Source organism: Umbelopsis ramanniana, assembly GCF_025399195.1.
Source record: "Umbelopsis ramanniana AG unplaced genomic scaffold K450scaffold_4, whole genome shotgun sequence".
NCBI classification, from domain to species: domain Eukaryota; kingdom Fungi; phylum Mucoromycota; class Umbelopsidomycetes; order Umbelopsidales; family Umbelopsidaceae; genus Umbelopsis; species Umbelopsis ramanniana.
Window position 1 is genome coordinate 550,942 of NW_026252090.1, and position 22,110 is coordinate 573,051.

Consider the following 22,110-nt stretch of genomic DNA (forward strand, 5'->3'; position numbering starts at 1 on the left):
GTCCCAGAACAAACGATACGCAGCCTCTGGCTAAAAAGAGGAAATTGAGACAGGAGGTGCAGGAAGGTGGCGATAGTGAGCAGATGTCCGAAGCACCTGTCATGGATGCACCGGCAGCTATTTCAGCTACCGAACAGGATACAGACAGTTCAAAGAAAGCAAAGACGTTAAGAAAGCGAACAGCGGAACAAGGTGCAGAGAAGGAGACCGCAAAGAAATCAAAGGAAGAGCCAAAGAAAACTCGTTCAACAAGTAAAAAAGGTGGTGTCGAAAAGAGTAGCCCGCAACAAGGTGGTCTCATGTCATGGCTACGATCTGCACCGTCAACGTCAAGGCAACAGGATTCAGCAACTACTCCTCCAGCTACTGTACAACCTGTAACCACAAGGCCAGCCCGACAAGACGACAACGCAGTTCAGCCAATGCAGGTTGATCCTCCTGTGGTTGCCTCACCTAGTACTGCCAGCATGAAACGTGATCGTGCTTTCCACCGAATGACTGCCGGTGCATCGACCCCGGTAGCAGAATCTCCGTCGTCTGAAGGGTCAGTATCAGTAGTATTGAGCATGGCAAAGGATGATTCTCTAAGCAGAGAAATGACGGCAAAGGCGTTTACGGCTACTTTCCCTCAAAAAGACGCTCCCGACTTTATTGCTGACCAGAAGGTTGCTCCTTTCCCTGAACACTGGAAAGCAGTTTCCATAACCGAACGAAATGCCAACCAGCCTTACTTTAGAAAACGGGTAGAAACGCTTATTCAAGTGATGCAAAGCAAGAAGTTCGCCATATTCGATAAAGCTTTCATTGACGATGTGTCCAAGGCTATTGATTCAACCTTAACCATGGCCAGTACAGGAGTCCTCGATCGCAAATCGGTCATGAGGGCGACCATCAGTGCTGGCAATTCCGGTGACCTTCAACTCTATCCCTTGGAATTTAAGCGACTCAGTGGATCGGTCATGGTCGCGGTATTGCTTCTAGTGCCTGGTACCTCGCTCAACGACCAAGGGCTTCTTGATTATATTAAAGCGTACAGAGAGATGACCTACGTACCGTCTGGTCGTTTAGGATCTAAGTCAGCTTTGAGGACGGAGGAAATGAAGGTGGAACGACTTGCTGACCGCATTAAGCGCTTAGAGTCAAGCATTGAAAATGACGATGGATCCAATGCAAGCAGACGACTTCAAATGCTCAAAACGTCCAAGATGGCATTGGAAGTACAACGAAGAACCAAAAAGTACCAAGGTATTCATAGTAGCATGGTTCGAATTGCTATGCGTCATGGTTTTATTCTTGCCAAAATGGTTCGCGCAAAGATCTTTATGCAATGTCTTCGTCAAATGACCGATGCCCACAATAGCAAAATTGTTGTGACTGAAAACATTTGTCGAGGCATGACTTTACGAGCGTTCGCCCAAGTCATTGGCATCTTTGTCGATACTCCAGCAACCCGAGAGGCGCTATCTAATCCACATCATATGAACACATCGCTGCAGCTCTTGGATAATAAGACCAAAAAGGCGATCTGGGTAAAGAGAGGGCAACGGCTGAGGAGTAGAGTTCGATCCAACCTCGATGTTCTTCACGCATTGGGACTCGTCAAACCTAGTGTTGGCGATGCTGTCGAAATCAATCATCAGCTGTCTCCATCGTTCGTTTTATCTGATACAGCCGAGCTGCGTGATTATTCCAAACCTGGTTTGCCGGTGGTGGATGTCTTACCTGTGCGGACGATGGATGATATCGAAGAGTATTGGCGGCAACTTCAAACGTTATGTCTAAAAGTCGTCGTTTTCCCTGATGAAGGTACTGAAGAGACTGAAAAGCGCATCGAGGAACTTAAAAATGAGCAATCTCAAATGATCCACGAAAAGGGCTACATTGCTGGCATATTGGCCAGTCCTGCCTGGGAAGGCAAGTTCATTTACAGCGAGAAGCAAATTAGAATACTGGATGCCTATATCGATCTTGAACATCGTCGCACACCCTATGATGATCCCATCTTGTGTGAAGAAATTGCTGCCAACACTGAACTTCCCATCAAGCGTGTTCAGCAGTATTACAGACAGGTCCAGGCCTACAGGATGAGGAGGAAGAAGAGGATGCGCAAGTACCCACGTCGTGGAGAAGAAGGGTTGGTGACGGCAGACCTAACTACAATACACATGGCACCATATCAGCCAACACCACCATGGCTTGCCAAACGAGGTCGGAAGTCAGTCATCTACCGACGAAACGTAAATCGTATACAAAATGAACATATGGCGGACGATGAAAACATACCAATGGTCGATCAAGCTGAAGAAGGTGAGTTATGTTAGCAATAAGAAAATAGAGTGAACTGAGTACCTGACCATTCGCGTCCAACCAGATCTCATTGGGGAACGTAGCAGAGAGTCTATGCCCACGCTTACGGCACCACGTTTAAGACTACCCTGGACTACGAATGAGGACGAGCTATTGCTATACTCTTATGTCATTATGAAGGCTCGACGCAACATTCGCTGGGAACCTATGCGAAATGTCTTGCCCAACCGAAAGCCCAACAGTTGCAGAAACAGACTTACTACACTGACTCGCACTCAGGCTCAAAAAGCCCGCGTCATGAAGCTTGTACATGCTTGGCAGCAGGTCTATCGAGATGCCCTTCGAAGCGGAAATCTCACGGAGACAAGAGGGCCCAAAGACAAGCGTGAAAATGTCAACAATATAGACGGGGATGATAGTGATGATGACAAGGACGAATCTTATATCCTTGATCAAGAAATAGTTACCTACCTTACTTACTTTCTCAATGCACTAAGAGAGAATCCAAGGTATAGTATATCAATTCTGGCCGCCAGGGAAGCATTGGAACTTTGATTATAATATGCCTGCTAAAAAATGTCTCTTTCCTTGTAGCCTGCTCGATGCTACCACTAATTTTACGATTCCTGCAACCGTCAATAAGCTCCAAGCCGAATATAACGTTGCTGTACAATTGCCCTGGGAGGACGATAAACCATTAGTTGATCGGTGGGAAGATGTTCGAGGGTCCAGCTTTATCTTAAAAAGCAGGGTCCTATGCTCCACTACCCTCTGTATTCGCAATGAGTGGACGCTTGGGGATCTAGAGATGGAGACGTCTTTGACCAATCAGGACACCCGTCTGATTAATGATATCAAAGTCATGTTGAAGGTACAGCCAAAAAAAAAAAAAAAAGTTTTGTTGTTCGCTTATGGCTTTATCTGGAAATTTATCTAACCACTCCTCCATCACTGGAACCATTAGATGATTCTATTAACGCCAGGCGACAAGTACAATGCAAAGTCGGCTTATCAGTCACTGTATCGATACCCAATGGAACTCGTCTCCCAAGCTATACGCGATTCGAGTGCCAACAATATTTTGACCCGAGCAAAGTACGCTGGAAATAGCAAAACCTCGCTCCCAACGCGATCGTTTGGCATGACCGAAAAGTAAAAGTTTTATTTACTTGTGATATTACAGAACTCCTTTTATTTTAGCATGCATCTCACAGGTGGCTATTTACTTTGTTTTGATTCTAGATTCCTATCGCATCTGGCTGGTACTTTGCCTCAGCGTACCTTTGCTCGAGCTACTGCCTATCGTCATCATTTGTTGAGCCAGGACCATATTAGTTTCTCCCCTACCAGCAGCTCAGGCATGATATACTGTCTCTTGGACATGGTTGCGTATAACAAGGTAAGTTCATGTACTGCATGAATGGCTTGGACCAACTTAGATTTTTCCCCCCCACAATGCATGGACGCTCATTCCTTCAATAGGCAACATTCCAAGTTCATGACGAGGCAAAGTTCTGCGAAAAAGTTACCAAGCCTTACTATATCAATCGGCTGACTGGTAAGTTTACCAACACAGAATGTGTAATTGGCCAGGCCACTTACACCCCTTTCACAGAAACCAGCAAATATGAATTCCATGTGGATGTTGATTTGCATAAAGACACACCTCCACCTACCACAACCGATCCCATTGCAGGGACATACGAAGAGGTTGACCCACAGACATGGAACACAGCCTTCCAAAAGTTTCAAAAGAAGAACAAGCACAAGATAGTAGAACTAATTGCAGACTTGCTTAAGAAAAAACAAGGAGACGGCATTAGTCTGATTGAGCTCAAGGTAAAAAAAAAAATTCCTATCCTGATCTTTCGGTTCGTTAGTACAAACATTGACGTTGGGTTGTTTTGAATTTGCAGCGGCAGCTTGGTGCGATCGGTCTTACTGACAATGAACTACTTTCGTGGATCGAGAAAATGAGACACAATACCCCGCCCCTTGTCACGTTTGTAGGGTCAAGCGACAACATTTTGGTTGGCTCTAGCTATGTACGAAGCTGGGCACCACGATTGAGAACATCCGACCATAATGACAATGGTATTCTTGTGCCAGCGCGCATGTGGTATGACATCCAGGGCAAAATTATGGAACATGTCCTTCGAGGATGCATGCAGGCGGTCCTGGAACAAATACAGCGGAACCCTGGCATTACGTCGTCGACGATCCTCCATAAACTCAAGACGTTGCTCGTAGCCGGTGAAGTATACGATATATTACGTATGCTGGAACAGCGCCAATGTATCAGAAGCAAAGCCATCGCCTTCCCTGCGCGTACCACGTTGTTTTCCGGCCCACGCCTGTTCCACACGCAAGGTACGTAGTACGGACAGCAGGCACCCGAACCACTCTTGTACTAAAACCTCCGTTTCATTTCCTTCACCAGATAGCAACGCCATCACCAAAGATAAAGTATACTGCTACTGGACCTTGCCTGATTGCTGGATTAACATCGTGTAGTCTGCCACGTTATTGTATTATAACCCCCTTGACCCATTGCATGGCATGAGGAATAAACCACACGACATATTAGTGTAGCCCTAATAAATACTCCCCATTTTGGTACGAGCGACAACACCATGGCATTGTCTAGGATCTCCATTAAGCCCCACGTCAGTCATTGTTTATGATGCCACGCATAGCATTTTATTAAAAAACGAACAAAATCGAAAAAAACAAGGTTCGATATAAAGGAAAAAATGCAAAAGAACATGAAGAAAATAAGAGTAAATGGAAAAGAAACAGCGAGAAATATAATTATATACAACGTAAAAAAGAATCCTTTCTCAAGTGGAAGTGAATTGAAGGAGATAAAGGGGTTTAGTAATGGGTTGGAGTGTATAAAGTGTGGTGTTGTGTATTGGAAGGATTTGGGGAATTTTTCTTGCCCAAATTTTTTCTTTTTCCTCTGAACATTGGGGGGATTTCTTTCGATCCTTTCTTTTTTATAGGTAGTTTATAGCTTTCCCCTGGTTTACGAGCGGTGGGGCAAGTTCCTCGATGTAGTGTTTTTTTTTGGTTTTTTTTGGGTGTTAACTTGCCCTTGTAGACCTGTTTATAGTCGTGCTGTGCGGGATAAGCCGGTCGTTCTGATACGATATGTGGTTTTTTTTTTCTGACGGTTTCCTCTTAGAAGAGGTATAAGTTTGAGATGGGTTTTAAAAAGAAATAGCGGTATATCGTCTTCGTATACAAATACAGCGCAGCCAGTGATGTGTATAAGGCACTACCTCAAGCGGGGGCAATCACTGGCGAGGTAGCTACAGAGAGGCTATCAGATAAAATCGGGCCTGCCGATGATGGGGTGGAGTCGTCGGCTTCAAAGGGGGGAACACTTTGGTCCTTCCGCCTCTTGGAGGCTCGACGATCCTTGTCTTCTTCGTGATCACGACGCTTACGAGCATTGGCTTCCTCTTCTTCTGAAGACGAGCTTTCATCTTCAATTTCTTCATCCCAGTCAACCACATGACCCATATCAACTTCCACGAGGTCTGTTGGTAACAGGGAGAGAGCAAATTCATCATCTAGCACAACTGGCACTTCAGCAGATTTGGATTGCTGTGCTTGTTGCTGTGGTTGTGGTGGATTCCATTCTCCATGACCAAAGTCCATATCATAACGTTGCTGTGAGGCAAAAGATGACCTAATCGTTTGATAATGTCGAACTTCATTCCACAGTCTTTTGTTTTCATGAGAGAGGAGAAGAGAATGAAGGTTAGTATGCAAGTATGTATATTATGGCTTTTTTTTTTTATAGTGTATTATTAAACTATGTGAAAGAAAAAAAAAAAAAGAAGCGGGGTGGGGTCGGAGCGGAGGGGAAGAGAAAAGGTAAAAGGGACAGTATCGAACATGTTATTAATACAAGACCAGTTATGCGAGACAAAGAGGGAGAAGGGAACGTTTCGTAATGAAATGAAATGGAGTGCAAAAGTGCGGATGAAAACAACTGAAATTACCTGGTCACCAGTAAGATTCTTCTCAAGGGTATTTCTGTTCTCGAGCATTTAGATGGGTAAATCTTTGACTGGCTGGCAGAGGAAAGGCGGTCCAGAACAACATCGTCCTCTTGTAATGTATGGGGTAAAGTTATGGAAAAAGGTGACGAAGTTGATGCTGGATTAGCCATGTGAAGAGGGTATATGAAAGTTGATAGAAGAGGAGAGAAGAGAAGAAGGATTATCAGCAGGTTGGGGGCGATTCTTTGCCCTCCTTTTTGCCCAAACGCTTTTGGCTCGGCCATGCTTTAACCAATCAGATGGTGAGCCCGTTGCCTTTTATAGTAACCCACCTGGGTTTATTTTCGGTTTTTTTTTTTGCGCATGACGTGAGCAACAGAACAGACTCAGGCAAAAATTTCCAGGCTTACCTAAAAATTGCTTGCTGACTGAACTGCCCTGCTGCGTGATGTTGTTGCAGTGCTGCTGCGCTGCGTTGCGCTGTGAGCTTGGACCACCCCTCTCTAAAATGTGTCACTCTGACACTACTTCAGCGTTATCGCTTTGGCTTAGCTGTTTCTAACATTGTTCCATCTGTCACACTGTTTTTTACTATGGTGTCCTTGACCAAAACATACCGTACCTCACCTTTATTTATTATTTACTTTGAATTTTTTAATTAGCCTCATAGCGTCTTACTAAGATTCTCTCCTGTTCATAAAGTAACTCTCATAGTGCAGACTCACACGCTTCCGAACGACGTCTTCCTGGTGGTTAAAGTTAAACAACAATAGCAACGTAGTACCAATGAGCCAATTGGCGTGGAAAAGAACGTCAAGTTTCTTCAACGTGAACGATTGTTCTATACCTTGGGATAATTCAGCGGCGTGAGAGCTAATTTATCGGCTTGCGGGTAGATTCTATATACCAACCGAATTATACACCAATTTTGACCAATCAGCAACAAGTAGTCGGACAGTGGGTTCCTATATTCCTTCTCATGGAATAAATTCAGCGTTGATCAATGCAGAGATAACCAAGTAACCGATGGTTAAACCATGGAGACATTTCACACTCATATGCTACTATGACACCTCTTTAACGTAGTCAAGTGTATTTTCCACTTGCATGCTCTTTGTACACCCTCCGTGGTCATTGATTCAGAAAATACCCATATAAGACTCCGCAACTGATCCAATGCGGAAGTTGAAGTCTGGAAATTTTATATAAGGACAACCTGACAGGGTAGATTTCTTTCCCTTATCAATTCCCACTTTTTTCCTTACACCCCAGAAAATAACCATGTCTGCCTCTGCCCCACAATACCAACGCATTGCCAACGATCAATTCACCACCTCTCCCTTGGCCACTCTTGTCGGTATGGAAAGCTCCTTTTTGACTGCCTCCCCCTCTGTCCATGGTACTTACCCACCTGTTTAACTCTATCCTTAGATCTCGCCAACGCTGCCGCTGGAGGTGAAATCGTTGCTGTCACTGATGAGTTCTTCGCTGAATGCAAGAACATGATCCAGCCCGAACCCGCTCTCTCCTGCCCTGGTCGCTTCACCGGTAAGTCACACTGGCCAGCTCACTATCTTATCTCTATTTACTTACGCCGTTTCTCTGTATTGTCAATACATAGACCAAGGTGCTTGGATGGACGGTTGGGAATCTAAGCGTCACAACCCCACTTTCGATTGGGCTATCGTCAAGCTCGGTTTCGCTGGTAACATCCTTGGTTTCGATATCGATACCAGCCACTTCACCGGTAACCAAGCTCCCGCTGCTTCCGTTGAGGCTGCCTACTGCCCTGAGGGTGATGTTCAGGCTAAGGGTATTGAGTGGACCCAAGTTCTTCCTAAGGTTGACCTTCCTCCTACCTGCCACAACTACTTCATGCTCACCAACCCTGACGGTAAGGTCTATACCCATGTTCGTTTGAACAACATTCCCGATGGTGGTATTGCTCGTTTCCGTGTCTACGGTACCGTCCAGCCTATCTGGCCCAAGGACCCCTCGTGAGTATATACAAACAAGCTTATCTCATTGTTCTCATATCGGGTAGCTGACCCCTTAACTCTCTCTCTCTTCCCAGTGAAATTGTCGATCTTGCCTTCCTTGGAAATGGTGGTCACTCCGTTGTCGTCAGCGATCAGCATTATGGTTCCGGCGGTAACCTTCTTTTGCCCGGCCGTGGTAACAACATGGGTGACGGATGGGAAACAAAGAGATCTCGCACTCCTAACCACAATGACTTTGTCATCGTCCGTCTTGGTGACAAGGGTCACTTGTTGAAGACCGAAATCGATACCTCTCACTTCAAGGGTAACTACCCTGCCTCTATCCTCCTCGAGGCTACCAACTCTGATCAAGAGATCCCTGTCAACAACGAGTGGGTCACTGTTGTGTCTCAGCGTAAGGTTGGTCCCCATGAGCAATTCTACTTCGATCTTGAACACAGCGACAAGGTCTTCACCCACGTCAAGGTCACCATCTTCCCCGGTAAGTACACAGAAACTGTGTGATGAAAGCAGAGCATGATCTAACCTAGGTGATTCGTTATAGATGGTGGTTTCAAGCGTCTTCGTGTCTTCGGTGTTCGTGATGTCGAGGGTGCTCAACTCCCCAAGGGCAAGGTTGAGATCAAGAACGGCAAGGCCGTCGTTGTCTAAATGTCAAGCTGTCTGAGTGAATGGGCTGGCCTATTTTTTCCACCAACTGACAATCATGATTGTTTTTGGTTGCCGCCAAAATCCATATAAAAAAACATGTCACATAATGTACAAAAACACCCTCTCTCTCCCTTCTTAAACCCCCCACATATTTTGCACACTTCGACACCCATTCATCACTTGCTACATAGAAATCATTTTTTGCATCTGATATCAAAGGCGTTCTTTGTCAGAGATAGAAATAAACATGTTCCCCCTATCGCTCAATAACATCGTCCCCCCATGATGAAATTAAAAAATGGCGTGATATATTTATTATGTTCTGCCAATACTGCATTGTGCACTGGTGATCACATTTTATTGCTTGAGGATGTTAACAAGAACAGCATCGACGACTTCGCTGGATCCAGCCGGCTTGTATTCCAACATCTCGCTGGTATATTTATCGGATTGAGAGTCCATATATTCGATGTACTCTGGTGCACCGGGACGAATCACGTTATCGGCAAGGACGACAGATCCAGGGTGCAGAAGGTTGAGAGACTCTATCAGTTGCATATCAGGGACATACAAGTCCTTCCAGTGGTCGATGAAGACGGCATCCACCTTGCCAGTATGGTCAGGGTGATTCTCGAGGAATGGTTTAATGGCGCTATCGAATCCTCCATGGATGATCTAAAATAAAGTATCGTAAACGGTTAGAATGGATAAACTCACTTCCTTTTCATCACATCCCACTGCGGCCTTCCTTACCTCTACTGTATCCGACAATCCAGCATGCTCGACAATCTTGCGAGACACCTCGACGGACTGCTCATCCACCTCAAAGCTATAAAACTTGCCACCCCATTCCCGAATGATAGCACCAAAGCGCACAGCACTGTATCCGACGAAACATCCAAGCTCATACATAATCTTGGGCTTGTGCTCCTTCAGGACTTTATCGATCTTTCCGCCCTTGTCGTCACCAATGATCATGATTCGATGATAGTGGCTGGCGAAGTCATCAATAGTGTCAATGACGGACTGTGCATCTCCCTTTGTAGCGCTGTATTCGACAGCAGTGGCAACCATAGGCTTGAGAGCATCTGTAAAAGTTAAGTGTAAGTATGGATGGAGGCCATTGATTCTTATAGAACGAACTTGTAGACTTACTGCTGAGAGGATACGATCTTGCGCTGATTCCAGATCTGGTGGTCATTTTGTAGAAGTTTCTTGTTAGGAGAAGTATCAGAACAAGGAATGAATGGCTAGGAAAGCAGCTTTTATACAAAACCGCCAGAGCTAGAGAGTACCGAAATCCCGCGTTCAAAATGCGGACTGGCGGCGATCCCGTTGCTGTGACCGGCTTTTCAGTGAGACTTGAGAGCGTCGGCCCAAGGTTCACTTTGTCCCCGCATTGGCGCGCCCTATGTTGTAGAGGCTTATCAGATCCTTTTCAATAGACACAGGTTCCCAGATCAGTTTCCTTGACTTATGGCTGATTGAATACCTAGTTGCCATGGGCTCCTCAAACAAAGTGTATGTTTCAAGCGCATTAACACTCCTACCCACACGATTGTTTCATTTGATGCTGCCGTCTCTGCAAGCGACTGCGGCACACACGGAGGTCACTTGAACGTTCGCGCACGCTTTCTTTCAAATTGGTACCCAGTCTGTGACCACAACAGGACAATGCAGCACAAAAGGAAAAAAAAAAAAACGGTTGCCCTGCGCCCCTAGCGGGAAAAAGTAAGCTGGCCGTCAAATTGCCAATAGAGTCATCCGTTCCTACACGATGATGTGGTGATATGATAGGTTTATTATACAAACTCTCTTGAACGTGAATTTTCGGTTCTAATAAAGTACAACAGTGATAAATTATATCTAGCACTTGAGCGGAGAAAACGTATCAAGTGAGAAAACAGAAAGAAAAAAAAAGTATGTAGACATGCAAGAGGTGAGCGATTGGTAGGGGTGGTGATTGGAACATTAATATCACACCGCTATAACAATGGCAACTTGCTACATGTCGCTCATGTATGGGTTAGGTCGAAATACGTCATTTACATGAACATGAAAGCCAAAATAGCAGAAGCGACAATGACGGAGGATACGACTGGGCTTGACATCGTACTAGCAGCGCTTGAACTAGAAGAAGAGCTTCCGCTATTTCCGTTGACACTGCCACCTACTCCATTAGCGGCCGCCAAGCCGACTCTATTTTGACCCATATCAAAGACCATATAGGCACTTCGGAGCATGGAGTCACCAACGAGATAAAGATTGGAACTAGTGCTGAGACTGCCTGTGGAAGATGGGGCAATACCGAAAATGCACTGAGAAGCGGTACTGGCGGAGGTGGTATCCAGAGGGATGACCAGTTGTGAAACCGGGACATTGAAGGTAATAGGTGTTGAACTAGGCTTGTCCGAAGTAGAAAACTGGATTTGGATTTCAGCATTGGAGTTGGCCACATCACATCCAATAACGTAGACACCAGCCGAAGAGTCAAGGGCTATGTCATTCTGTGAGGCTACCGATAAGGCAATTTGTTGAGCGACTTTAGCAGGCAAGTAGGTCAGAGTGGTACCCGTGTCCAAAATGACCGGGAAAGTGCTCGACATGCTGATATTTGGAGTACTGATGCCATTCGTAACAGTGAATCCCTGACCATACACCATCCAGTAGGCATATACTTGAGAGTTGCCTGAATTGCCAAAGATAGTGTCTAATGGATTGCTTGAGCCTGATGTCAGCCCAGCCACGGGCATGTAGGCCAAGTCACCTGAATACTTTGATTGGTCAACCCCTCCAAAGATGATTTCACCGGAATTACCAGTAGCTGACGCACTGTTTAGGTAGATACTAAACACTGGATCCGAGATGACTTTTTGAGACACAAGGTTGAATACAAAGGGATTGTACACACTGCCACCATCGCTGGTAGATGCCGTCAGCTGTGGATAGCCAAGACCAAAGATACCATCTGAGACAGTTGAGCTATTCTGAGACACGCTGGGGCTGGAGCCAATTCCACCTCCTAGCGAACCTTGTTGGGTCAGAATATCCTTTGTCGTCGTAACAAGGCCGAACTGTTGATTGGACACAGTGGCTCCGGCCACGCTAACTGTATCTTGAACGTAAGTGCCGTTAGCACTGCCGCTGCCATAAACGATACCAAACTGTTGGTTGGTTGCGTTGAATGTAGACGACTTGGTTTGGTCGAACTTTGCGTATGGGCAAATGTTGTTCGGGCAGTTCGTACCAGGCACCCATAAGTCAGCACTGCCCAAAAAAAAAAAAAAAAAGAATTAGTATGCATGGTTACGCAAATGAGGTATGGTCTAGTGGCCTGTCACAGTAATGTGGAGAGAGGGTCGGTGAAAAAGGGTCAAACTTTACCTGCCAGTATCTAAGGCCACTGAAAAGCTTTGAGGTGGTGTGCCGATATTTACGTTTATAAGATACTGAGAACCATCGTCATTGTAAAGCGAGGTTTGAAACGGATCTCTTTTAATCAGTCGATGACCGTTTGGTCTAGCCACTTTCTCGAACGGGACTCGTAGGATACGCTTCTCGGGCGTGATATCTTCAGTTGGAGCAGCCACGACCGCAGCAGCGGCCATCAACAGAAGCGAAGAAGATATGAGCATTGAAAGTGAAGAAGGGAAGGAAGAAAGCGAAGGTTAAGAAGACTTAGAAACAACAATCCGGCTTAAAAAAGACAGCTAGCGTTTGCCGATGGGATGAAACAGTCGGAGGTACAAACATGTAAGTTGTGTCGGTCATTTACATTGGGGGATTTTTCGTTTTGCCAAGACTTTTTTGGTTGCAGCTGATAGACAAGCTATCAACAATGGAGTTGAATCCGCAATAGGTAAGTTAGGAAGATGTATGATCCATTACAGAGCGCGCGCAGAGGTAATAATAATAAAAAAAACTCCTTTCTTGTGTTGAAGTTCTCACCACGACCCACATGTGACTTGTGTTTCATGCCTAGCCGCCGGACATCATCGGTTGTCAACCCCCCCCCCCTCTACCATTCCCCTTTTTCGACATGGCAACGTCAGTTTCTTCTTCGTCATCCATCACGTTGGGCGAAGAATCAAAATATGGTAGTCGATCCAAAGGTACTGCAACATAAATCTGACTGTCATCTTTTTACATTCTACTAAACATGCCTCAGCAGCCACAATCTCAAAGCGATCCAATCGTCCAGCTCCAACCATGACAGGAACTCCGAAAGCCACTCTGCTACTTCTCTCGCTGCATGGCTCATTTCAAACGAAAGCACTAGAGCTGTTTGAAGGGATTCATGTCAAAATTGGTCGTCAAACTTCTGCGAAATCAGCTCCCAGTGCCAGCAATGGATTCTTTGATTCAAAGGTGTTGTCCAGAACCCACGCAGAAGTTTGGTGTGAGCGAAGCAAAGTCTACATCAGAGACGTCAAGTCCAGCAACGGCACCTTTATCAATGGAATACGATTATCGCCCGAAGGAGAGGAAAGTGCCTCGGTTGAGTTGCATAATGGCGATCAAGTTGAGTTTGGTATTGATATCATGAACGAGGATGGCTCCGGTAAGCAAACATGATGATGCATTGGGGCTATTAGTGTATAGAACAGTACCTAATAGGACTGAAACGCTTTTTTCTGATGTTGGGCGCAGTGCTTTATCATAAAGTTGCCAGCAAAGTCACCATCAATATGGCTTCTGCTACCTCCTCAAACCCCCCTTCTGACAGCTCCGCACGTGAACAAGGAGGAGCTAACAACCATGCAGGAAATGTTGAATATGTAAGCTTTGGATGCGCATTGGGCAAGGGGTGGAGTAAAACGAATATGGGTGGGATTTAACTGTTTCAATGTCCTTAGTTACAAAAGCGACTTGCAAAGCCATCATCCACTCTATCCGATGCCGCTTCGGAACACTCTCAGTATGATTCCGACTCTTCGGTGATACGAAGTCTACATAACAAAGATGGCATCAATCTTGACCAACTGGTTCAAAAGCTCCAGGTGAGGATTTTAGGCTGGCTAGTTTCAATGAAAGTGACACCATATTCACCCTGTCCTCCGGGCTATCCACCCGATGACTACGAAATAGACCGAACTACAAAAAGCGTCAGAAACAGGCGGTGAACTTAAAATACTTAAATCCACCGTCGGCAATGTTGAAAGGTGTATGAGCAAGGAAAATTTAAGCCAAATGGTAGGTGTATTTCACCGCTTGTTTGGGTGAAACAATTCCCAAGTCTCACCTATGACATTTTCCATACGCGATAGACGGCCCGAATAGCAGACCTGAACAAGCAATTACAGCAAAGTAAAACACAAGCTACTGCGTATCTAGAAAAGAACCGCCATCAGGATCAAGCCATTTTATCTGCTCAGCGAGAACATAGCAAATTGCTGACCACTATACGAAAATTACAGTCGGAAAACACTCGACTTCAACAAGATATAAGGACTATGCATGATTTGAAGGAAAATGGAAGCGTACATGGAGACCGCCCACAAGTGCAGTCGTTAACCCCTGATGAAAAAAATCACTCTCACCAAGACGAAGAAAATAGAAAGCTACGTCAATGCATTCAATCATTAGAGGAAGCCAAAAAGGTTTCCACAAAGTCGATTAGTTTACTCGAGGCCATACAGGTAGGTGTACCGACTTTCTTTTTGCCCTGGATCACTCAAGTCTCATACTGATTCTTCTTCAAAGATACCTAGTGTACAACTTATTATCGCCATACTCATACCCATTGCTTCCATTTTACAATATTTCGTTTTTCGGTGATTGGATGCGCATTGCTACGCTTTTTGTATATAAACATCGATCTGCTTACGTCCCTACCTCTTCCAAAGATTATATATATTCATACGCTCCTTTTTCTTATGCAAATACATAATTTTAATTACACTCTTAGCATAATAGCTGGATGGATAGGGCCAACACAGCTCATTCTATTAAATTCTCCACACCCGATTTTGCCTGAAAATGACTATAACAGCCGTCAGATCGTGTCATCTGACGTGAATGAAGCACATAAGTCAGCAGTGGCTGTATAAGGGTGGGATGACAAATGGAAAGAGACAATCTACCAACATTTTTTTACTAAGTGAACTAAAACTTGTTGATCATTGCCGCTCGGCTAATAACATAGCCCAAGAAACTTGGCTGAGAAATTTGGCTTGGCTACCGCACATGTAAACAGCTGACATTCTGCATTTACTGTATCAATGGTCAAGAGTAGCTCACATTGCTACTGTCAAGTGCATGGATTGGAATATTACCATATTCATATGTCTTGCGTTGACATGACCATTCAAGCCATATTGCACCCAATTTTTCCGTTTTGGCCAGTGACTTCATCATTTAGCTCAGCCATATGTCTCGCCAAAACGGGTGTTGTCGTTCAACCCTACTGCCTTTGGATCGTCGCTGATCTAGATTTCAGAATATGTCAAACCCTGTTGGAGTATAATTATTGTTGTTGTTGCGTACAGGAGGGGGGATAAAAAGAAGGGTACCATACCAAACTGGCCAATTTAATTTTTTTGATTGGCGACAAACGCTCAACTCACAGTGACCGCATGCGAACCAGGATGGAAATTATGATGAATCTTTTATTTTTGGGCAAGGGCAAGTCCTTTTGCTTGTAAAGATTTTTGCAAAGCAAAGATAAGTACCCTGTTACTTTTTCCAATTTCTAAGCAGAAGGCGGGGGGAGTCAGTCAGCCAACCAAACATGAGTAGGTTTTTTGTGAAAACTGGTTCAACAGCCAGCCCCATGAGCACACAAGTTTGGACTCAAGCTTTAACGGAATGATTTTCCGAGGCAGGTGTGGTGTGGTGTAAAAAAAAAACAGTATAAAAAAGCAAACAGCTAGGAAACCCAGTGACCCTTTCTTCCCCCGTTCTTGTTTCTTTGATTCAAAAACTTCTTTTCTTCTCTCTCACTTCCTTATCCTTTTGGGACCTCTTTTTTAAAAAAAAGAAAAAATCGACATTACAATGTACGCGCCTTACTACAATGGCTATGGCAGTCCTTATGGCTATACACCATCACCAGCACCGTATATGTATGGAGGAGGCATGAATCCGTACTCTTACTATGGAGGCGGTGGCTATGGAGGAGGCTATCCATACAACAGCGGATATGGCTATGATTATCCATATTACCATTCGCGAGGTGGCATGTTTAGAGGCTTATATGGACGCCGCTATATGTCTCCCTATTCATCCTATAACTATCCCATGGTGGGTGGCTACATGCCCCTGTATGGCAGCCATGGAAACAGAATTTACCCAGAAACCAACTACGTTAGCTCTGTCAAGGATTTGTAAGTGAAAAAGAAAGTTAATTCTATCCTGTGCCTTGCACCATGCTCACTCATATGTTTATCACTCCTGCAGATGGCAACCAGGTCCATGATCGATTCGAAAGCATAAAAAAGAAGACTGCATGCAGCACACCGTATCTTATATATCCTATATATCTTCCCAACTGTACATAATTTCCCAAACTTTCTTTTTTTTTTATTTTTCGATCGAAAGAACCATTATATATCTGGCATAATCCATCGTTTTTGCTTTTTTGAAATCTGTTGGCAATGCCTACCAATACAAAAAACATCCTCGGCACTGTGCGCTGAGTAAAGAAAATAACGAAATCGCCAGTAGGACACCCCAACACCATAAAGTAAATAAAAAAAAAACAAAATACAAAAAATCGCATGAAGTGGACGAACAGCTTTGCACAACGCCCACCACACCTGCAAAAGCCTTACGTGGTACAACCAAGTGTTTGTCCAACTCTCATTTCTCTGTTACTATACACCTTCCATTCTACGTGTATACGAGGGTCATGTGAATACCGACCGGTAAATTACTTGCCAGGGCATGTTTGAGAGCAAGCTAGAACATGGTTGGGTTGTGCCGCAGCATAGAAAATCAACAGAGACTCCCTTTCATAGTATCCCGATTCTGACTTCCTTATCATCCACCACAGACAGGACTCCACTGCGCATCGCATCAAGCCAGACCAAAATCAAATCACTGAGCACATCAATTTGTTACATGAGCCCCAAAATACATTAAGCCTTCTGGTTTAACTTTTGTTATTTTATTATTTTTCACGGGGGCAAGACTTGCTTGCTGCTGAGCATATCATGGCATATTGATTCGCTTCACGTTTCCGAGAAACCTCCCAATTACAAGTCCGATGAATGTTATTGTGGCAACACCTTGAATGGGAAGTGTCTCCCTCTAGCCTTATTGCTCCGCTATAGTCCGTCTGAAGGCGACTGCTAGTAAAAGACAAGCGAAGGGGACACGGTGAGCATGAATGCAATCACGGAGTCCGATTGGGAACCCTATTTTAAATGAATCGAATCGGCTCCTGCAAGATGGTTTAATTTGTTCGTCCGCTGGTGAATGACGTTTGCGCAACTGAATCTAAATGATCAAAGTTGAACGTTAACAGTAATCTTTTTTTTAAATTGAAAAAGGCGGAGAATCGATGTATATCGGAATACCATGCAATGGGTCCTGCAAGGTTAGTGGATGGACGATGGTTACCCACCTAATGCCCCATGTAGTCCAACCTATCACTCGTTGGGAAGCTGACGAATAGAAGTGGTCGCAGGTACAATCGATAGTGGTGATACAGTAAGTCATTCTTCAAATGTCAAACATATTGTATCTCGTCCATATGACAGCTAATTGATTTTACAAATTAAAAAAGTCTCATAGTTTGAAACTTCGTCATAGCTATAGTTTCAGGTGGAGGACATGATGCCAGTTTGAGGTATGACAGGTCACTTGTTGAGTTGTGTTATGAAGGATGTAAACGTTACAACAAACCAAGAAGCCTAAGCAAATAAGTATTGTCCATCAACCGCACACAATTTTAAAGACGGTGCTTCAGCAAAAACATGGATTTGGTACCCCCCCCAGCTTTTGAGAAAGGGACATCCTTCGTTGTGAACAGGAGCACTTCAACTCAGTATACGCTTAGGTTGATGTTCTCAGCGTAGACAAATTGCTTTTTTGTGACAAATTTTAGGATTGAAAGCAACATGTGACTTTTGGAGCACGCTCTCCACCCACCGCCTCTGTAAAATCCCTGCATCCATCCATCCATTGAAATCCTTCCCTTTGCTTCGTTACAAGACAATGTCTGCCGAATTCGCCATCGTCTATGCTGCCCTCATCCTCCAGGATGACGGTATTGAAATCACCGTAAGTATCGAACGTTAGCGATTTGGAATGTCTGCATGCCCGACATTACGGACATTCTCGAAATTCTTCTTTTTTTTTTTCGTTCGATCGAAGAAACGCCTGCTAACCCATTCCCATGTTCCAGGCTGACAAGCTTTCCACCCTTGTCAAGGCTGCCAACGTTGAGGTTGAGCCCGTCTGGTTCTCCCTCTACGCTAAGGCTCTCGCTGGCCAAGACCTCGCTGGTCTTCTCATGAACATTGGTTCCGCTGGCTCTGCTGCCCCTGCTGCTGGTGGTGCTGCTGCCGCTGCCGGTGGTGCTGCTGAGGAGGCTGCCGTTGAAGAGAAGGAGGAGGAGAAGGAGGAATCTGATGACGATATGGGCTTCGGTAAGTACATTGGAACAGAGTTCAACTCAATTAGCCAGCCAGCCAGCTCTAATAACTTTTCCTCTTTTAAGGTCTCTTCGATTAAACAATCAAACCACCCCAATATCCCAGCTTCTGGACATAATAAAAATTCAAATGAGGCAGCATATGAAGATTTTTGCTGGCGTACATACAAATCACATTACGTTTCAATGACTAACAGTGGTGGCGGGCGAATCATGTTACAAGAGGAGATATTAAGGGAGGGGGTATACTACGTTATGTTACAGCAGTGAAGGACCTTCTTTGCCATTGTTGTTTAGTTCGTCAATCTGTTGTTGCAGTTGATCTAAAAGAATCATATTGAGCAACCATCAAGTGTTGAATGAGGTGTCAGACGCAGTCTTACCGGCTTGCTCATAATCCTCATCGTCTACAGCCTGCTGTAATAATCCTTCCAGCTCATCCAATGTCGCTGTGCTTTGCTCGCCGTCCTTGCTTGCAGACCTTGCAATGGACCTCAATGACGATTTGCTGCTACGTCGTTGCAGCTCCCCAATCAAATCAGGGGAGATGTCAAATTTGGTGGTGATGTACTTTATACGATTCTCCAAACTCGTTATTTCACTACTTAACAGTGAATGGAGACGGTATTGGTTTCCAGATAGGCTAGAGTGGGTAATGGGTTATTGTGCCTGGGCTTTATCGCTGTCAATTTTTGGCTTGTTTAACTTACCGTTCTCGAGCAATTATTAAATTCTGTCGACACTGTTGTATGGCTTGTAAAATGTCTTCCCCTAATTTTACAAACAAGGTTATTCAGTTAGAGCGCTTGTCCTTCATTCAATCATAGAGGCTGTCTCGTTTACTCACCGGTCGTCCTTTCGGCTTCCTTTCGCTGGCGAACCATGTCTTGAAGCGTTTGACGAGCATCCTTAAGCTCTAAATCAGCCTTTGATACTGTCTGCTGCAGCTCGCCTTTCTGTACGACCGACTGCTCCAATGCACCTTTCAAATTCTTGATTTTGGACGACATTTTGGCTGCCATTTTGAAGTCTCTTCCCCCCACAGCCATAGATTTTTGTTCCTCCAAGTCAGGCAGTTGTGCTTCCACGATCATAATGTCTTTGCTCAGTCGTTGCAATTTAGACTTAATAGTAACCAATTGTGCTGATAGTCGATCCACCTTACTGCGTTGCTCATCACTCTGTCTCTGGTGACTAAATGGTCCCAGCAATAATAGAGAGTGTGAGTGAAGGTCATCAAAGCTAATTTGATTCAGACAAGAAAACACGCGTTACCTAGCCAGATCAGCAACTTTGGGCTCCACGAGTTTTTCGAAATCGCTAACAAGATTCCGCATAATCCTATCGATCTCGTCAGCGTCTTCTTGACCAATGTTGGCTCGGTCTCGGGACTCGCCAATTTTCTGTCCTAGCGCTTCAATTTCGCTCTCTTGTCTACGAGTATCCTTGTCATGCTTCTCTTGCATCCGCTGCAGTTTACCTTCTTGCTCATCGATCTGTACCTGAAGATAACCATCAGTATACACTGTACCTTGGCGATATCGTTGATGCCAGCTCACTTACGGATCTTGCATCAATATCAGCCTTCCGTTTCACAACAAGCTTAAGTTCATAGCCCAAGGTTTCCTTCTCAGGACCATGGACGGCAATGGCTTGTTCAATGGTGTCATCCAGTTGCTTGATTTTTTCCACACATTCGTCTCGAGACTGTTTCAACTCATTGACCTTTCGTAATAGCTCCTCTATTTCCGACTGCAACGTAATAAGGAGTTAAGAAGTGTGGTCGCTAACAGGAATACACTGTACTCAGTTCTAACCTCGATTTCCTGTTGATGATTGTACCATGAATCTCTGTCTTTCTTCTCCTCGTGTACCAGGTCATCCACTTTCTCCAGGTACTCTGATTCAGCCTTCTCCCACATTTCATAGTCGAACGCGTTTTCACTAGGATGCAGGTGTTAACATACATTTGTTAGCCTGTGCAAAAAAGCCTTTTTGCATTAGCTTGCCTTTTTTCCTTATCAATCATGGCACGTAGGTCCATAATTTCTTTCATTTTTTGTCGCTGTAGATTGTTTGTATCGGTTACATATTGTTCTAAAGACCTCTCCCTTGCTTCCTGTTGTTCTCAAATGCGTCAGATAACGAATAGTGGGATATAACCCCGATAGTAATAGAGCATCTCACCTTGACCACAACGCATGCTTCAGCAGCTTTGGCAGCTGCTTCAGACTCCTGCCGCATAAGTTTGCTCAAGCTGCTCCATGACTTATCAAAATCATGGTTGAGTTCGTTCAGCTTTTCGGTTTCAATATAATGTATTTGCTTAGATGTCTTTTCCCAATCGGCATGGACGGCATCGGCTCGCACGAAATCTTCTTCTTCCAAACAATCGTCTTCTTTGAGCTCCAGCGATCTCAGTGTATTGTATAGCTTTGGCAAGGGAGGCGATGATGTCAGCCACATTGTGAAGCGACAACTTCATTCGTTATATACTTACTTGCTCCAGTTGCCTATACGCCTTGCCTTGGTTTTCAAAAATTGCGCTGAGGCTAGAGATATGTCGATTTGTCTCTGTCTGTATCCGCTTTAAAGAACTTTCACTGCTCACTTTCTGACGCTCATAATCTTGCTGTCTTATTAAAGGTGAGGCTACCGGTGGATCTGAAGTAACTATGGAGGCTGAAGGCGGTGGCATTGGCAAGCTCGATTTTTTTCGCGGCTGGATAGCAGTTGGAGAGTCGATGGCGAAAGCTAAGAGGACAGAATACATTAGCTTCCAGCGCACCAGTAAAGGTTACTTTCACCTTTTCCACTGACCTAGCTCATTAGACGGTGTGGCCACCAGATCGGCCTCTATGAAACTAAATTGCGACTGTCGCATTTGTCCAGAGCCAGATCTGAGCAGACTGTCTTTTGAATTGGATTTGGATGTTGAATTATTACTAAAATGTGCGGAACCTGATGCAACCACGAAACATTAGTTGATGGTATTTTACACCCGTAAGGAAAAGGTCTACCGAGTTTATCTCATTTACCATTGTCTGCACCTATGAAGGCGAACGCCGACTGAGAAGGTAGCTGTAAAGGCGTACTGGCAGCTGATCTATAGCTGCGACTTTCTGATGCTGAATCATATTCGTTCCCCTTTACAATAGAGTTATGCTGTCGACGAGGTGATGTTGGTAAAGCTATAAGGAAGACGTTGTTAATGGGATGGCCCGGGGCGGACTTTATTTGTGTATCAGCGTATCGTATCGTATCTTACATTGTCCACCCTTTCCTGAGCTTACGCTGTTTGTAAACCCATCGCGCAAAAAGGTGAAACTAGATAAGAATCCACCACGAGAAGGCGATGACGGTTGACTTGGTCTGCGCGGTGATGACGGAGAGCGGGGTTCATTCTCTTCGTAAAAGTCGTCCAATATAGACGCCGAGAGAATGTCTAAGTTGTCAAGGGGCGTTTGAGCATGCTGACTATGAGATTAACAAGCGACTTAAAAATAGATAACACTTACCGGATTGCATTATCTTCTGTATA

The 22,110-nt window shown here is 44.7% G+C and overlaps 9 protein-coding genes across 9 annotated transcripts; 4 read left to right on the forward strand and 5 right to left on the reverse strand.

Annotated features, from left to right (window-relative positions):
- The first annotated feature begins 4,218 nt into the window (after nt 1-4,218).
- Nucleotides 4,219-4,972, forward strand: K450DRAFT_222400 (uncharacterized protein). The gene has a single exon (XM_051585898.1). The coding sequence runs from the start codon at nt 4,281-4,283 to the stop codon at nt 4,683-4,685; it is 405 nt and encodes a 134-aa protein (XP_051448712.1). The 5' UTR covers nt 4,219-4,280; the 3' UTR covers nt 4,686-4,972.
- Nucleotides 4,973-5,432: 460 nt separating this feature from the next.
- Nucleotides 5,433-6,527, reverse strand: K450DRAFT_222402 (uncharacterized protein). Its single transcript, XM_051585899.1, has 2 exons — nt 6,321-6,527; nt 5,433-6,040 (listed from the first exon to the last, which is right to left on the reverse strand). The coding sequence occupies exons 1-2, from the start codon at nt 6,488-6,490 to the stop codon at nt 5,593-5,595; spliced, it is 618 nt and encodes a 205-aa protein (XP_051448713.1). The 5' UTR covers nt 6,491-6,527; the 3' UTR covers nt 5,433-5,592.
- Nucleotides 6,528-7,570: 1,043 nt separating this feature from the next.
- Nucleotides 7,571-9,251, forward strand: K450DRAFT_222404 (uncharacterized protein). The gene is made up of 5 exons (XM_051585900.1): nt 7,571-7,677; nt 7,752-7,868; nt 7,942-8,317; nt 8,395-8,801; nt 8,865-9,251. Exons 1-5 carry the CDS (start codon nt 7,602-7,604, stop codon nt 8,969-8,971), a joined length of 1,083 nt encoding a protein of 360 aa, XP_051448714.1. The 5' UTR covers nt 7,571-7,601; the 3' UTR covers nt 8,972-9,251.
- K450DRAFT_277271 (uncharacterized protein) lies at nt 9,113-10,355 on the reverse strand. Its single transcript, XM_051593261.1, has 3 exons — nt 10,127-10,355; nt 9,725-10,059; nt 9,113-9,646 (listed from the first exon to the last, which is right to left on the reverse strand). Exons 1-3 carry the CDS (start codon nt 10,170-10,172, stop codon nt 9,329-9,331), a joined length of 699 nt encoding a protein of 232 aa, XP_051448715.1. The 5' UTR covers nt 10,173-10,355; the 3' UTR covers nt 9,113-9,328.
- Nucleotides 10,356-10,744: 389 nt separating this feature from the next.
- On the reverse strand, nt 10,745-12,842 carry K450DRAFT_222410 (uncharacterized protein). The gene is made up of 2 exons (XM_051585901.1): nt 12,356-12,842; nt 10,745-12,238 (listed from the first exon to the last, which is right to left on the reverse strand). Exons 1-2 carry the CDS (start codon nt 12,604-12,606, stop codon nt 11,017-11,019), a joined length of 1,473 nt encoding a protein of 490 aa, XP_051448716.1. The 5' UTR covers nt 12,607-12,842; the 3' UTR covers nt 10,745-11,016.
- K450DRAFT_222415 (uncharacterized protein) lies at nt 12,746-14,946 on the forward strand. Its single transcript, XM_051585902.1, has 8 exons — nt 12,746-12,830; nt 12,913-13,083; nt 13,140-13,532; nt 13,622-13,749; nt 13,828-13,971; nt 14,060-14,164; nt 14,239-14,610; nt 14,675-14,946. Exons 2-8 carry the CDS (start codon nt 13,011-13,013, stop codon nt 14,747-14,749), a joined length of 1,290 nt encoding a protein of 429 aa, XP_051448717.1. The 5' UTR covers nt 12,746-12,830; nt 12,913-13,010; the 3' UTR covers nt 14,750-14,946.
- An 897-nt stretch (nt 14,947-15,843) lies between these two features.
- On the reverse strand, nt 15,844-16,700 carry K450DRAFT_222422 (uncharacterized protein). The gene is made up of 2 exons (XM_051585903.1): nt 16,359-16,700; nt 15,844-16,296 (listed from the first exon to the last, which is right to left on the reverse strand). The coding sequence occupies exons 1-2, from the start codon at nt 16,689-16,691 to the stop codon at nt 16,273-16,275; spliced, it is 357 nt and encodes a 118-aa protein (XP_051448718.1). The 5' UTR covers nt 16,692-16,700; the 3' UTR covers nt 15,844-16,272.
- Nucleotides 16,701-17,927: 1,227 nt separating this feature from the next.
- Nucleotides 17,928-18,924, forward strand: K450DRAFT_222427 (uncharacterized protein). Its single transcript, XM_051585904.1, has 3 exons — nt 17,928-18,196; nt 18,321-18,564; nt 18,636-18,924. Exons 1-3 carry the CDS (start codon nt 18,131-18,133, stop codon nt 18,647-18,649), a joined length of 324 nt encoding a protein of 107 aa, XP_051448719.1. The 5' UTR covers nt 17,928-18,130; the 3' UTR covers nt 18,650-18,924.
- Nucleotides 18,855-21,583, reverse strand: K450DRAFT_222434 (uncharacterized protein). The gene is made up of 11 exons (XM_051585905.1): nt 21,390-21,583; nt 21,070-21,323; nt 20,757-21,002; nt 20,579-20,688; nt 20,387-20,513; nt 20,133-20,321; nt 19,845-20,071; nt 19,417-19,763; nt 19,280-19,340; nt 18,953-19,212; nt 18,855-18,875 (listed from the first exon to the last, which is right to left on the reverse strand). The coding sequence occupies exons 1-11, from the start codon at nt 21,451-21,453 to the stop codon at nt 18,871-18,873; spliced, it is 1,890 nt and encodes a 629-aa protein (XP_051448720.1). The 5' UTR covers nt 21,454-21,583; the 3' UTR covers nt 18,855-18,870.
- Nucleotides 21,584-22,110: the final 527 nt, after the last annotated feature.

What these genes read in the sequence shown, in the direction of transcription:
- K450DRAFT_222427 (XM_051585904.1), top strand. Translation starts at nt 18,131, where the DNA reads ATGTCTGCCGAATTCGCCATCGTCTATGCTGCCCTCATCCTCCAGGAT. An exon ending in ATGACGGTATTGAAATCACC is followed by an intron (nt 18,197 to 18,320) that starts GTAAGTATCGAA and finishes CCCATGTTCCAG; the next exon opens with GCTGACAAGCTTTCCACCCT.
- K450DRAFT_277271 (XM_051593261.1), bottom strand. Translation starts at nt 10,172, where the DNA reads ATGACCACCAGATCTGGAATCAGCGCAAGATCGTATCCTCTCAGCA. An exon ending in AAGATCGTATCCTCTCAGCA is followed by an intron (nt 10,060 to 10,126) that starts GTAAGTCTACAA and finishes TAACTTTTACAG; the next exon opens with ATGCTCTCAAGCCTATGGTT. An exon ending in GATTGTCGGATACAGTAGAG is followed by an intron (nt 9,647 to 9,724) that starts GTAAGGAAGGCC and finishes ACTTTATTTTAG; the next exon opens with ATCATCCATGGAGGATTCGA.
- K450DRAFT_222415 (XM_051585902.1), top strand. Translation starts at nt 13,011, where the DNA reads ATGGCAACGTCAGTTTCTTCTTCGTCATCCATCACGTTGGGCGAAGAA. An exon ending in AACTGGTTCAAAAGCTCCAG is followed by an intron (nt 13,972 to 14,059) that starts GTGAGGATTTTA and finishes ACTACGAAATAG; the next exon opens with ACCGAACTACAAAAAGCGTC. An exon ending in AGGAAAATTTAAGCCAAATG is followed by an intron (nt 14,165 to 14,238) that starts GTAGGTGTATTT and finishes CATACGCGATAG; the next exon opens with ACGGCCCGAATAGCAGACCT.
- K450DRAFT_222410 (XM_051585901.1), bottom strand. Translation starts at nt 12,606, where the DNA reads ATGCTCATATCTTCTTCGCTTCTGTTGATGGCCGCTGCTGCGGTCGTG. An exon ending in GTGGCCTTAGATACTGGCAG is followed by an intron (nt 12,239 to 12,355) that starts GTAAAGTTTGAC and finishes TTTTTTGGGCAG; the next exon opens with TGCTGACTTATGGGTGCCTG.
- K450DRAFT_222422 (XM_051585903.1), bottom strand. Translation starts at nt 16,691, where the DNA reads ATGCGATTTTTTGTATTTTGTTTTTTTTTTATTTACTTTATGGTGTTG. An exon ending in GGTTGCCATCTGCAGGAGTG is followed by an intron (nt 16,297 to 16,358) that starts ATAAACATATGA and finishes TTTTTCACTTAC; the next exon opens with AAATCCTTGACAGAGCTAAC.
- K450DRAFT_222404 (XM_051585900.1), top strand. Translation starts at nt 7,602, where the DNA reads ATGTCTGCCTCTGCCCCACAATACCAACGCATTGCCAACGATCAATTC. An exon ending in TCCCTTGGCCACTCTTGTCG is followed by an intron (nt 7,678 to 7,751) that starts GTATGGAAAGCT and finishes CTCTATCCTTAG; the next exon opens with ATCTCGCCAACGCTGCCGCT. An exon ending in CAAGGTCACCATCTTCCCCG is followed by an intron (nt 8,802 to 8,864) that starts GTAAGTACACAG and finishes GATTCGTTATAG; the next exon opens with ATGGTGGTTTCAAGCGTCTT.
- K450DRAFT_222402 (XM_051585899.1), bottom strand. Translation starts at nt 6,490, where the DNA reads ATGGCTAATCCAGCATCAACTTCGTCACCTTTTTCCATAACTTTACCC. An exon ending in AGAATCTTACTGGTGACCAG is followed by an intron (nt 6,041 to 6,320) that starts GTAATTTCAGTT and finishes TGAAAACAAAAG; the next exon opens with ACTGTGGAATGAAGTTCGAC.
- K450DRAFT_222400 (XM_051585898.1), top strand. Translation starts at nt 4,281, where the DNA reads ATGAGACACAATACCCCGCCCCTTGTCACGTTTGTAGGGTCAAGCGAC.
- K450DRAFT_222434 (XM_051585905.1), bottom strand. Translation starts at nt 21,453, where the DNA reads ATGCGACAGTCGCAATTTAGTTTCATAGAGGCCGATCTGGTGGCCACA. An exon ending in ATGATTGATAAGGAAAAAAG is followed by an intron (nt 20,514 to 20,578) that starts GCAAGCTAATGC and finishes CCTGCATCCTAG; the next exon opens with TGAAAACGCGTTCGACTATG. An exon ending in CTGATATTGATGCAAGATCC is followed by an intron (nt 20,072 to 20,132) that starts GTAAGTGAGCTG and finishes GGTTATCTTCAG; the next exon opens with GTACAGATCGATGAGCAAGA.